At 41.7% G+C, this 13,976-nt stretch overlaps 1 protein-coding gene across 1 annotated transcript in view; it reads left to right on the top strand.

Annotated features, from left to right (window-relative positions):
* The window catches only part of ITIH5 (inter-alpha-trypsin inhibitor heavy chain 5), a 111,795-nt gene that overhangs the window by 41,827 nt on the left and 55,992 nt on the right, over positions 1-13,976 (top strand). The window contains exons 6-7 of the mRNA XM_017872487.1: positions 9,431-9,600; positions 10,617-10,733. Of these exons, the coding sequence (XP_017727976.1) occupies positions 9,431-9,600; positions 10,617-10,733 (287 nt within the window). The remainder of the gene's footprint in view (positions 1-9,430; positions 9,601-10,616; positions 10,734-13,976) is intronic.

The following is a 13,976-nucleotide window of genomic DNA, read 5'->3' as shown; positions in this document are numbered from 1 at the left end:
TTTTTTTTTTTTTTTTTTACTTTATGTTCTTATTTGCTTTCTTTCTTTTTTTTTCTTTTACTTTAAGTTCTGGGATCCATGTGCAGAACATGCAGGTTTGTTACACAGGTGTACATGTGCCATGGTGGTTTGCTGCACCTGTCAACCCGCCATCTAGGTTTTAAGCCCCGCATGCATTAGCTATTTGTCCTAATGCTCTCCCTCCCCTTGACCCCACCTCCTGTCTTTAAAATTATTCTGATGTCTTTCTTTGCTCTGTGAGCATCATGACTCTGCCTTTGCTGTGAAGTCTTCGCTTGTCTTCGCAGCCACTTGATGTGGCGCCTGGCATGGAATGGGTGCTCAGTACGTGTTTGTTGAAGGAACTGAGGGGAAATAGCTGTTGGTGATGACAGTGCTATCGGGTTTTCAGCACTTTCTTGGCTTACATTGGTAAATTTTGCCAGATCTTAGGTGTAGCACTTATGTTGTCATGAAGCAGGGGTTAAGAGACAAAAGTAATAACTAACTTTGGTTCCAGAAGACTCTGGTTACAGAAAAATCTAGATAAATCCCCCTTAGCTAGGGTTTCCAGATGAGATATAAGATGCCCAGTTTCATTTGAACTCAGAGAAACAATATGTCCTGTGCAATATTTAGGATATGCTTGTACTAGGAAATTATTCATTGTTTATCTGAAATTCAAACGTAACCAGGCATTCTGTATTGTAATTTGCTAATGGGACAACTCTGCCTATTAAAGGACTGCATTGTGACTGGCTGTGAAACCCCCAGCTCCAGGGTCCCGGCCTGGGTTCAGTCTCTGCTCTGCAGCTGGAAGGGCAAGACCCTGTGTGGCCTCTGCAAAATCTCTGTACCTTTGCCAGGAAACAATCTGGTTGTTATGTGAGGGTTTCCAGCATTGTTCACACAGAAATTACTCAGGTATGAATCATTTGGCCCCATAGTTGGTTGTGTTTTGGTTTTTAATCCAATATGGAAATCCATGTTATCTTGTTTGTTTTGACATTGGCTGTGGCTCGGTCAACCCAAGAGTGTGGCACGGAGGCTTTGGCTTTTCTCTGTAGCCCAATACTGGTGAGCCACCCTCCTCTTTACTGTGGGGTTTCACTCCTTTTCTTCCTTTTTCCTGCTGCCTTGGCTTGCTGTGGGAGGTGGATGTTGTCAGTGTGTATGACCTGGGCCACCACAGCTGTGGCTGAACCAGAGATGGGTCGGGGGACGTGATGCAGATCACCAAGAGCATCGGCCACACCCATGAACCCTTTCGGGAAGAGAAACATCACTTCCCTTGAAGCGCTCCTCCCTCCATCTGCCCAGCTACGTGCTAACACGTTTCGTCATTTTCATCCTCTACGTTCCGCAAGCTGGAAGTGAGCTCTCACGTTTCTGGCGCTGTGCGAGGTTCCTGGAATCTACAGACATCTAAGATGTTGTCACTGCCTTTGCAGAACTTAGAATTGGCAATTAGAAAATGGCAACCTGTCTCCTGGGTTCAAGTGATTCACCTGCCTCAGTCTCCCCACTAGCTGGGGCTACAGGCTCACGCCACCAGGCCCGGCTAATTTTTGTATTTTTAGTAGAGACAGGGTTTCACCCTGTGGGCCAGGCTGGTCTTGAATTCCTGACATCAAGTGATCCACCTGCTTTGGCCTCCCAAAGTGCTGGGATTACAGGTGTGATCCACCATGCCCAGCCCATCTTAGTCATTTCTAAGTGTTTGGCGGTGTTGAGTCTATTCAGACTGGTGTATTGCCAATCTCCTGAACTTTTTCATCTCCCAGACTGAAACTCCGTACCCGTTAAACACTGACTCCCCATCTCTCCTTACCCCTGGAGTCCCAGATAACCACTGTTCTCCTTTCTGTCTCATCTATGAGTTGGACAACTTTGCACATCTCATGTAAGTGGACTCATACAGTATCTGTTCTTTTGTGTCTGGCTTATTTCACCTGACCTAATGTCCTCAAAGTTTATCCCTGTTGTATCACATGTCAACATTTCTCTTCTTTTTAAGGCTGAATTATATTGCACTATGTGTCTGCACCAAGTGCCATTCCACTTTTCTCGGTTATTAGCCCCTGCTCTGCCTGCGGGCCAGAGAACACTGTAAAGGCATTTAACCAAAGTCTCTCAGTCTCATATTCCTTGGCTGCTATACCATTGTTTCTGGTGGGCTTCCATTTGGTTGAGTTTCAAATGCTTGGAGCAGCTAGTATTTGAGGTCTCCAATGGACACAACGTGATGGCAGAAAGGGATAATGCATATATATATATATATGTATTTTTTTTTTTTGAGGCAGAGTCTCACTCTGTTGCCCAGACTGGAGTACAGTGACACAATCTTGGCTCACTGCAACCTCCGCCTCCTGGGTTCAAGCGATTCTCCTGCCTCAACCTCGCTAGTAGCTGGGACTACAGGCGTGCACCAACATGCTGGCTATTTTTTGTATGGACGGGGTTTCACCATATTGGCCAGGCTGGTCTGGAACTCCTGACCTCAGGTGATCCGCCCACTTTGGCCTCCCAAAGTGCTGGGATTACAGGCGTGAGTCACCGTGCCTGACCCGATAATGCATGTATTATTTATTTATTTATTTATTTGTTTGTTTATTTATTTATTTATTTTGAGATGGAGTTTTGCTCTTGTTGCCCAGGCTGGAGTGCAATGGCATGATCTTGGCTCAGCACAACCTCTGCCTCCCAGGTTCAAGTGATTCTCCTGCCTCAGCCTCCCAAGTAGCTGGGATTACAGGCATGCGCCACCATGTTTAGCTAATTTTGTATTTTTAGTAGAGATGGGGTTTCTCCATGTTGGTCAGGTTGGTCTCGGACTCCCGACCTCAGGTGATCTGCCTACCTCGGTCTCCCAAAGTGCTGGGATTACAGGCATAAGCCACTGTGCCTGGCCTGAGAATGCATATTTTTAAGGGTTAACTTTTAGAATGTGTGCTTGCTGGGTGAGGTAGTTGTACTTGTTTTCATGCATAGTCTCTCTTGGGAAGTTTTTCAAATATGGAAACTGAGAGTTGGGAATCTATTATTTTAAGAAGGAAGAGCATTGAATAACCAGCGAAGAAAGCTGATTTGCTAAGAAACCTGGGCAAACATCTACTTAACTATAGAATACTAGAGTTGAGTTTGAATCCCTTCAGCTGTAAATTTGAGTTAGTATTCTGTGCTATGTGTTGCTATCATATCTTTATGACACTGTTTTCCAAAAGGATTTAAAATACAAAACATTCATGTAAGGGGAAGAAAAATCCTTTCCCAAAAGAAAACTGTGGATAGTGAGAGACTTATGAAGGCATTTAACCAAATTCCTTCTTGTCGTCATTGCCTCTGTGTTACCAGTTTTTCTTTCAATCCTCTGCTGATTTGCTTGAATTTTGTCTTTATTTGCTACCCTCAGAGCATAGTGCTCCAATTATTCACAGTATTTTTGACCTCCATATATTTAAGAAATTGCCTCGTTGGATCCCAGGTGAGCAGGGTTCATAAACAAACATAGACAATTTAAGCTTATTTCTAAAGAGGAAATGAGCAGGCAGTGTGTGTTGGGAAATCCTTTTGTCAATGCACCAGGTGTTGGCTGCTTTTCTCCCACAGCAGCCAAAACCCAGACCCTCAGGAAACAGAGGCCAGGAAATCCCTCTGCCCATCGACCCAGAGGGTGGCGCTTCCAGCCCATGGTTGTGAGCACGGGGCTCTGCTCCTCAATCTTTCACCTTTAGACATTTTACACAGCAGTTGGCTGCCAATTTTCCCCACGTGATAATTGTCTAGGAAAAGACTGTATGTTTGTGACCAACATCTGTGTATCAGGACATCACTAAGGACATATGTTTTGTTCTCAACTTTCTCTTCAGCTCTGATGCACAAGCTATAAATTACTTTGTCATCACCCAATAGGATCAGTCAGAGGAATATTTAATGGCACTTATAGGCATGGTTCTTAACTTTCTTTAGAGTCCTTGGAGAATGTGGCAAAATTAATGCATCCTTTCTTCAGAAAAAAAATGTACATTTACGCTTACGTGCAAAATTCTGTATATGATTTTAGGGGACTTTCAGACAGCTACTGACTTCATTATACTTTGTAAAGATTTTTTTTAAAGATTATTCTTTATGTAAGTATATTGACATATGTATAATGTGTATATATATTGAATTTCCTGTTATGAATGTTTATTATGTGTCTGTCCTTTTGAAATATTACTTGTTTTTATCAAGCTTTCAGTGGTATAGAGAAAACTCTCATGACAAAATGTGAACCGTATGTTATCAAAGAGCATTTTTTTCTTTATAAATTGCCTTTCATAATGGACAAAGAGTACAAGAAACTACTTCTGAAGGGGAAGAGGATGGAGCTAGTATGTATTGAGCACCTGCTGTCTGCCAGGTACCACGCCGGGCACCTTACATATGAGATCTCGCTTCATCTCAACAATGATTCTATGACTGTGGAATTGTTCCCATGTAACAGACGTGGCACTGAAGCTCAGGAATAGTAAGTCAGTCGTTTTGATTCAGTCACACTCTAGAGCCCACTCTCTTTGGTATTGTGTAGTTTGCAAAGATAACACAAAGCTTCTTGCTCAAAAATACTGGGCTTTAGAAAAGAAGAGAGCCCCCTGGGAACCCTGGTGGCCTGAGAGGCAGGGAAGAGTCGGTGAGTGGAAGAAGAGCATGAGTGAATTTTCCTAAGGGCAGGAGGGGCAGTTGTGTATCCCTGGGGTTTTCTTGTATGGGACCGCCAATGCCTGCATGAAGACAGGAAGAAGGCATTAGAAAACTTGACCTCCCCCAAATCGGAGCAGCTGCTCCAGTTCGCCCTAGAAGTTGGCAGGAAGGAGAGAACATGAAGGAGCAAAGAGACATGGGTTCTCATTAGACAAGTGGGTCAGATTCTTCCTCTTTTTTGGTCTGCACCAATCTCTTTCGTTGTGGTCTTCATTAACCTGCGACTCTGAGGATTTTGCGGGTGACAAAGGTCAGCAGGCTGAGCCCCCATTCACAGCAAGGAAACATGGAGTCATGTTCTTCTGCTCTGGGATTTTCGTCAGTAACAGTGGAACAGCCCATACAAACCTACTTAACAGATTTTTTTCCCCCTTAATAAAAAGACGATTCTATTTTCCAGAGATGCTCCTCTGGAATTGCTCCCAGTAAACTTAAAAAAAAAAAAAAAAAACAAACAAACAAAAAAACAACGTAGTGAAAAATTTATTGGGTCACATTTACTGTCTGATTCTTACTGGGTGGTGATTGGCCTCAGGAACCAGGCTCCTTGGTGAGTAACCAAACTGAGAATCAACCCACTCTTTGGGTGTGTAAAATAAGCCGATTTAGATGAATCTCATGAATTTTCATCATGAACTAGTAAAACCAGAGGTCACTAGGAAACCAGCATAATCATACAGTATCCTTCCTCATGGTCCATATCAAAGAGCCTAGTCAAGTGAATGATGACGAGAGAAATTATACTTTCTAATCCCCAGTGCTTTTACTCAGCCATGAATGCTATTAATTCAGGGAGCTTGTGAAAAGCATTTTCACAAGACAGATTGGAAGCAAGACTAAGTAGGTACATGCTGGCAGCATAAAGAGAGTCTAATCTAATTATTGTAGAATCTTAGAGATAATCTAAGTGCTGCCTAATTGAGTACAACACATTTTATTGACTCTTTTCTATGTGTAAGGCACACAGACCCTGTGTGGGGTACATACCTATTTTCTATGGGCAAAAACCGGAATCACCCAGAGGGCTGGTTAAAACACAAATGGCGGCGTCCCATCCCCAGAGTTTCTGACTCCCAGTTTCCGGAGTGGGCCTGAGAACTGGCATTTCTAGCAAGTTCCCAGGAGCTGCTGCTGATGCTGCTGGTTCAAGATCACACTGTGAGAACTGCTCTACACCCTCATGGGGGAGATTATTCCAGGGTTCACTTGAGCCCTTCTAATGGGATGGGTTGTGAAAGTGGCCGATCCCAACAGGACAGCTTTCTTAGGGTTCAGCCACACTGTGCTGAAAAGTGCCTCCCAGAAACTCTCTCCCTGGTCCTAATTCTGCCGGCCGGAATTGCTCTGGACACACCTAATCCTCATTTAACAAATGCCCATGCACGTTCATCCTAATGAGGACAGAGAGGGGTCGGTTTGGCAAATAACATTGTTATGTTCCATGCCTGTTTAATCTACTTTGCTAACAATAAATTTAAATGTTAATAACTGGGGTGTACATACACCATAAAGGGTACAAATGTCATGTGTACAGCTTGATAAAATTTTACATAGGTATACACTCATACAACTGCCTTCCACATCAAGACATAAAATATTTTCACCCTTCCTCAAAATTACCATGTCCTCTTTCCCAGTCCGTAGCTGGCCCTCAAAAGCCAGCACTGTTCTATTCCAGTTGCCATGGATATTTCCTGCTCCTCTTGAACTTAATGCAGATGGAAGCAGAGAGAACATGCCCTTTTGTATCTGATATTTTCAAGAAGACTGTGAGGTTTAACCATGTTTTAAATAGCAATATTAGTTCTTTTGTTTTATTGCCTTGTGGTATCCCAANTGCTAACAATAAATTTAAATGTTAATAACTGGGGTGTACATACACCATAAAGGGTACAAATGTCATGTGTACAGCTTGATAAAATTTTACATAGGTATACACTCATACAACTGCCTTCCACATCAAGACATAAAATATTTTCACCCTTCCTCAAAATTACCATGTCCTCTTTCCCAGTCCGTAGCTGGCCCTCAAAAGCCAGCACTGTTCTATTCCAGTTGCCATGGATATTTCCTGCTCCTCTTGAACTTAATGCAGATGGAAGCAGAGAGAACATGCCCTTTTGTATCTGATATTTTCAAGAAGACTGTGAGGTTTAACCATGTTTTAAATAGCAATATTAGTTCTTTTGTTTTTATTGCCTTGTGGTATCCCAAGTTTGACTTGTGTTTATAGTTGTATATTTAATTGCTCCTTCTATTTTTTTTTTGCGGGGATGGGGGTGTTGTGGGATGGAATTTTGCTCTTGTTGCTCAGGCTAGAGGGCAATGGCGCAATCTCAGCTCACTGCAACCTCCGCCTCCTTGGTTCAAGTGATATTCTCCTGCCTCAGCTTCCTGAGTAGCTGGGATTACAGCCACCACACCCATCTACTTTTTTGTATTTTTAGTAGAGACTAGGTTTCTCCATGTTGGCCAAGCTGATCTTGAACTCCTGACCTCAGGTGATCCACCCGCCTCAGCCTCCCAAAGTGCTGGGATTACAGGCATGAGCCACCGCGCCTGGCCCCTCCTTCTATTTTATATAGTTAAGGTTGGAAATTGATATGGTTTGGCCCTGTGTCCCCACCGAAATCGCGTTTGGAATTATAATCCCCATGTGTCAGAGGAGGGGCAACGGAGGTGAATTTCCCCGTTGCTGTTCTCGTGATAGTGAGTGAGTTCTCACGAGATCTGATGGTTTAAAAGTCTGGCGCTGCGCACGTCTCTCTCTCTCTCCTGCCGCGGTGGAGACTTGGTCGCTTCCGCTTTGCCTTCCGCCATGATTGTAAGTTTCCTGAGGCCTCCCCAACCATGCGGAACTGTCCATGCACTGTCTGGATTTTCCCAACTCCTTCAGATGAGCAGATCTGTGGATGCATGTTCTCTCTTATGTAACTGTCTCCCTACAAAAATAAACTTCTTTTGCTGGCTCTCTGATCACTTCCAAAATCCCTGTCCTTGATAAGTGCAAATAATAGAAGAATCTGTTCTACCTTGTGGTTCCTGTTAAGGTTACACCTAAATTGTCTCTGAAAAATAATTGTCTGTTTTGTTAAAGGAAATGTTTAAACTTCCTTTGACTTTTGTGTCTAATAAACCCTCAGCAGAAGGAAGTTTATTTTTAAATACAAATTACTGTGGCCACTTAACGCCTCATTTCCTTTTTCATTCTGCTAATTGGAGATGGGAAATTGCTGGTCAGCCTATTTCATGCTATCAACTTGAGTACATTTAAAAAGATAATCAGGCTTTGCAGCAGTTTTAAGTCTGGCTTTGATTCAATAGCTGGATAAAAAGCCTCCACATGCTCTTATGATTAAGAATTCTTGTTTATGTTTTCATATTTTCCGTGGTGCATGCAGACCTCATCCTTTGGGTTTTTATTGCTAAGTACATACATATAGTGTTGTTTGGGTTTATAAACGTGAGTAGTTTGCTAAATAATTCTCTGTGTTCTAACAGGAAATGAAGGTCAGGAGTAAAAGATGGGATGCTCTTTGCTTAATCTGTCATTGCACTAGGTTTTCATAAATTACATAACCTCCATTTATCTGTTTATCTTTCTGTAATTCAAATTTATATCCTAAATTTCATGTTTAAAAGCTTTGAGAATTTTTTTTTTTTTTTTTTTTTTAATGAGCCACAGGCTGGGCATGGTGGCTCACGCCTGTACTTGTGGAACTTTGGGAGTCCAAGGCAGGAGGATAGCTTGAGTGTTGGAGTTCAAGACCAGTCTGAGCAACATAGCAAGACCCTGTCTCTACAAAAAAACGACAACAAAAAATTATCCAGGTATGCTAGTACATGCCTGTAGTCCCAGCTACTGGGGAGGCCGACATGAGAATCACTTGAGTCCAAAAGTTTGAGGCTGCAATGAGCTGTGATTGCACCATTGCACTCTGGGTGACAGAGTGAGACTGTCTCAAAAGAAAAATAAGGAATACAGAAAAAGAGAAATCCTGTAGGACAAATGACCAGCGATTTATCACATATATGTAGCATCAGAAAAGAGGTGGAGGCACACACTGGTGATTAAAAGAAGCAAGAAACAAAAATGGAATGCGATTGGGGACTCTGTTCTGATCTTGATTCAAACAAATCAGCCATACCAAGACCCTGTCTTTAGGGAATCAGACAAATTTAAATACAAACTGAGAATTAGATAATAATAGGGCATAGAGCATTAATTTTGTCACTTGTGATAATGGTTTTGTGGTTATGTTAGTAAAAGAGTTCTTACAGGTAAAGGCATACTGCAGTATTTATGGATGAAATAATGGTGTCTGGAATTTGTTTTTAAAATACTCTAGGAAAAAATGGTCGGGGAATAGATAAAAACAGATACTAAAGATTGGTAACATGCTGATGCTTGTTAAAACTGGGTGATGGATACAGGGATTCGTTTTACTATTCTCTCTACTTTTGTGTGTTTTAAAATTTTTCATAAGAAACGGTTCAAGAAGAGGCATGAGAGGGGAGCTACATGATGACATATTTGTCACATTGTGATATATGAGTACAGTCTTACAAGTTCCTGTGAAATACAAGCCTGTAATAAAATGAAATCTAGAACTCTGTGTCTGCCAAACAGTTCTTATTTGTTTTTGGAAAAAATAAATTATTAATTATGTTTCTGTCTTGTTTGCAGATGATTCTGGGCCTCCCCCATCTACTGTCATCAACCAAAATGAAACGTTTGCCAACATCATTTTTAAACCTAGTGTAGTACAACAGGCCAAGATTGCCCAGAATGGAGTTTTGGGAGACTTTATCATTAGATACGACGTCAACAGAGAACAGAGCATTGGGGACATCCAGGTAATGGGATTGTTGTTGCTATTTCATATTGGTTGGTCGATACTTTGGATAGACTCAGACTGTGGATTCCGGTATTTACCTAAGGGAGAGAGAACTTTCTGCTTCTTAGTAAATTTGTCTTAACCCAAAATATTTCTTCAAAGAGACTAGTGGTATTTTTTTTGCTGAGGGTACCTATTTCTGGCTTCAGTAATCTACAGAGCAAGTGAAATCTGTAATATCAAGCTCTCTGTGGTGTTTTAGATGAAATTAGAATTTTAGTTCATGCTCCATTTCATTTTATTTTTGAGACCGAGTCTCACTCTATCACCCAGGCTGGAGTGCAGTGGCTGATCTTGGCTCACTGCAACCTTTGTCTCCCAGGTTCAAGCGATTCTCCTGCCTCAACCTCCCAAGTAGCTGGGATTACAGGCATCCACCACCACGCCCCACTAATTTTTGTATTTTTAGTAGTGATGGGGTTTTGCCATGGTGGCCAGGCTGGTCTCGAACTCCTGACCTCAAGTGATCTGACCGTCTCAGCCTCCCAAAGCTCTGGGATTACCGGCATGAGCCACTGCACTTGGTCCATGTTCTGTTTTAATTAAAAGAGACTGCTCATGTTCCTTTAGGTCTTATTGTTCCAGAGACAGGGTGGGAATATTAAAACCTATTAATTGCATCCAGAATGTAGAGAATCTTGATGTCTCAGCTTGTAAGATACTTGGTAAAAAAAACACATAGTGAAGGAAGCAGAATTCTCAAGTAGCAAAGGTCCAGGGGATGGATAATTAAACTTGAACTGGTAGTCATCATTGATTAATTTTAAAGGGAAGAGTCTACCCTTATACAGATTAAATTAGCAATTAGTTCTCTTGGAGGGATCAGGGGCTTAGATAATTCTACTCCAGGTGTGGAATCTGACCCTAAGCTCTGTGTCATGCTTTAACTTTTAGAAATTCCATAGAATACCCACTTCAGATATTTTCCTCCTTACTCTACGTACTACCGTTTTTACTTTCTTTTCCCTCCACCAGGTTCTAAATGGCTATTTTGTGCACTACTTTGCTCCTAAAGACCTTCCTCCTTTACCCAAGAATGTGGTATTCGTGCTTGACAGCAGTGCTTCCATGGTGGGAACCAAACTCCGGCAGGTGAGTGAGTGCCAACCGCCCATTTATTCCTCTCTCACTTTTGCCTGGGACAAAGACTTGCTTTGCGAATAAAGTTCAATAGATGCCAAACGTCAGCTTTACCATCCAGCGATTCCTGCCTATGGAGAGCCTGCCTGAGCGGATTCAGTTAAGTCATTGATATGAACTGTCATTTCAGCATGGTGGTTTTAAGAGAGCAGAGGGACGTGCTGTAGAAACCCCTTGGAAATAAAGGGCACTGGCAGAGTGGATAAAGTAAGTGAGACAGGAATACGTCGACAGGGCCAGTCCTCAGCACGATCATTGATGGAATAATTCTGTTCAGTGATGATTCCTCTGAGAACAGTGGAATAGAATCACTGGAAGCCTCCTTAGAATAAAGAACTCAGGTCTCAGTAAATCAGGACTGATGTTGTCACGAAATTTAGGATGAATCTTAAAATTCCTGGGTGGTGGGGAGACATTCGGGGGTCATGTAGTTTATGTTGAAAAATTAGATTCCTGAAAATACGACTATTTATACTTTTCTTGCAAACCACTGGAAAAGACTATTTCTTATCTTATTTTGGTATCATAAATGTCAGAATCTTGCATTTGCAATACATTTCAAACTCACATAATAGAAAACAGAGCTACTGGTTGCCAGACCAGCTAATATCTTTACATTCTTCGAAAACGTAAATCTCTTAGTTTGTCTTTTAAAATTCATTATCTATTTTATTTTATTTATTTTTTTGAGATGGAGTTTTGCTCTTGTTGCCTAAGCAGGAGGACAATGGTGCGATCTCAGCTCACTGCATGCAACCTCTGCCTTCTGGGTTCAAGGGATTCTCCTGCCTCAGCCTCCTGAGTAGCTGGGATTACAGGCATCCACCACTGCGTCTGGCTGAGTTTTGTGTTTTTAGTAGAGACAGGGTTTCATCATGTTGGCCAGGCTGCTCTCAAACTCCTGACCTTAGGTGATCCACCTATCTCAGCCTCCCAAAGTGCTGAGATTATAGGTATGAGCCACCACGTCCAGCCTATTTCATTTTTTTTAATCAATTCACAATGCATTTGTGATTTACTGAGTGAGATACTATCTCGAATCTCGTAAAATCTCTCTATCCCACCTGTGTCCACCTCTAGGTCCCACCTCACATGCTGTTGAACCTACTCCTAACTGATAAACTATTGCAACTATTTTTTTTCTCAATCTACTACTTTATAAATGGCTTCTTTGGCCATTTATGTTTTAAAAATCCAGCAGTGAAATCTGTATCTTCTACATGGCATCTGGTTTTCCTACACTCCAATAGAGCAAAAACATATTCCAAAATATGATGTGAGACTAGGGTTTAACTGTTTTCTTTCAGAGCAGGGATATCCAATCTTCTGGCTTCCCTGGGCCACACTGGAAGAAGAAGAATTGTCTTGAGCCACACATAAAATACACTCACACTAACAATAGCTAATGAGGTAAAAAAAAAATCACACAAAACTCACAATGTTTTAAGAAAATTTATGAAATTGTGTTGGACTGCATTCAAAGCCGTCCTGGGCTGCATGTGGCCTAAGGGCCGGGGGTTGGAGAAGCTTGTTTTAGAGGATAGCCAAATATAATGTCTAACTAATGTAGGGGGAAAATAAAATAACCTTGCTTTGTGAATCAGCTTTTAGTGGTTCTTTAACATCATGTGCTTGTCCAGAGCGCAACTGGAAAACTGCTCCATTTTTGACATTTTCTTCCTTCTGCTTTCTTGACTTTCCACCTGGGGTTCCTTTTCTTTTGCATGAGGAACGTCATCCATGAACATATTTTTTAAAATAATTCTCTATCTTTGTCTGAAAAGGATTTATTTTACTTTTATCCTTTAAGGATAGTTTTTACCAAGTACGGTATTCTACATTGGCAGTGATCGAATGATGAATATAATATTTGAAAATCTGCTTGTAGAAATAGTTTGAGGCCTAGGATGATGGTGTCTTCCTCTAGAGAAGGTTTGGGCTTGTTTCTGTCAGGTCCATGGGGGAATTAAAATCTGGGATTACTGTAGTCCAGTTTCAGGGGTGGAGGTGTTTGGGCAGCCCAGATGGCTCGAAGCTGGACTGCAGTCCTTTTAGGAGCTGGTGTATTTCTGCTTTGCACACAGTGTAGAAGGTTTGCCAGAGCATCCCTAAGCTGCAAAGGGGATGTGCAACCTCTCAGGTATCTCTTTGGCCGTGACAAACATCCTTTAGACACAAGTGATCCCAAATGCTGAGCTTACCTCTTAAAATTTGCATCTTCTCTCAGATATTTTTTCTCACGGTTTTGTTTGCTCTCTGCTCCTTTAAAGATTTTTTTAAAACCCCTTTTGTTTAGCTTTTAGTTCTTACTGGGAAGCTAAAGAAAATGTTTGTTTAAATTATTTTTCAAATCTCTTCTGTGATGTTTTAGGATTTTCAGGTTTTTGTCTGTGTCTGCGAAATCCAAACTAGAGTCCCTTAGGGCTCAAGTTACTTGTAGGTTTCCCAAAGATTTTCCCAAAGTTTTCGTTACACCAAAGTGAAGCTTTCTCTTATAGTGGCTGATATTTATTGATGTTTTAGAGGCCACACAGCCTTTCCTTATTTACCAAATACCCTGTGAAGTTATTTGCATTATGTGCTACAAGTTCTTTTTTCTTTTTGAGACGAAGTCTTACTCTGTCACCTAGGCTGGAGTGCAATGGCACGATATCGGCTCACTGCAACCTCCACCTCCCGGGTTCAAGCAGTTCTCCTGCCTCAGTTCCCCCAAGTAGCTGAGATTACAGGTGCTCGACGCCATGCCCAGCTAATTTTTGTAGTTTTAGTAGAAGTGGGATTTCACTGTGTTGGCCAGGCTGGTCTCAAACTCCTGACCTCAGGTGATCTGCCCTCCTCAGCTTTCCAAAGTGCTGGGATTACAGGCTTGAGCCACTGCGTCCGGCCCTATGTACTTACAAGTTCTTAAGTGCCATTTGTTGATCAAGTTGTTTTGTGACATTGATGACTGTATGATAGATGCTGACAGAAGAATAATCATGGCTTCTTTTAAGACCATTGTGGGCCACAGAATACAGTGTTAATTAGGCTGACATGTGATCAGTATGATAATTCCCATTTGGATTTTGAATCACTAAACACTTACTGAGTGGGTGCCCTGTACTAGGTTTCCCCAGGCATCTCATTTAATTCCTAGGTACCTATGGATCTTCAGATGTTCTTTCTTTTGCTTTCTAAAAAAAAAAAAAAAAAAAA

The sequence above is a fragment of the Rhinopithecus bieti genome, unplaced genomic scaffold, assembly GCF_001698545.2.
Source record: "Rhinopithecus bieti isolate Rb0 unplaced genomic scaffold, ASM169854v2 scaffold_6933, whole genome shotgun sequence".
Lineage (NCBI taxonomy): Eukaryota > Metazoa > Chordata > Mammalia > Primates > Cercopithecidae > Rhinopithecus > Rhinopithecus bieti.
This window is presented reverse-complemented; position numbering and strand designations above follow the sequence as displayed.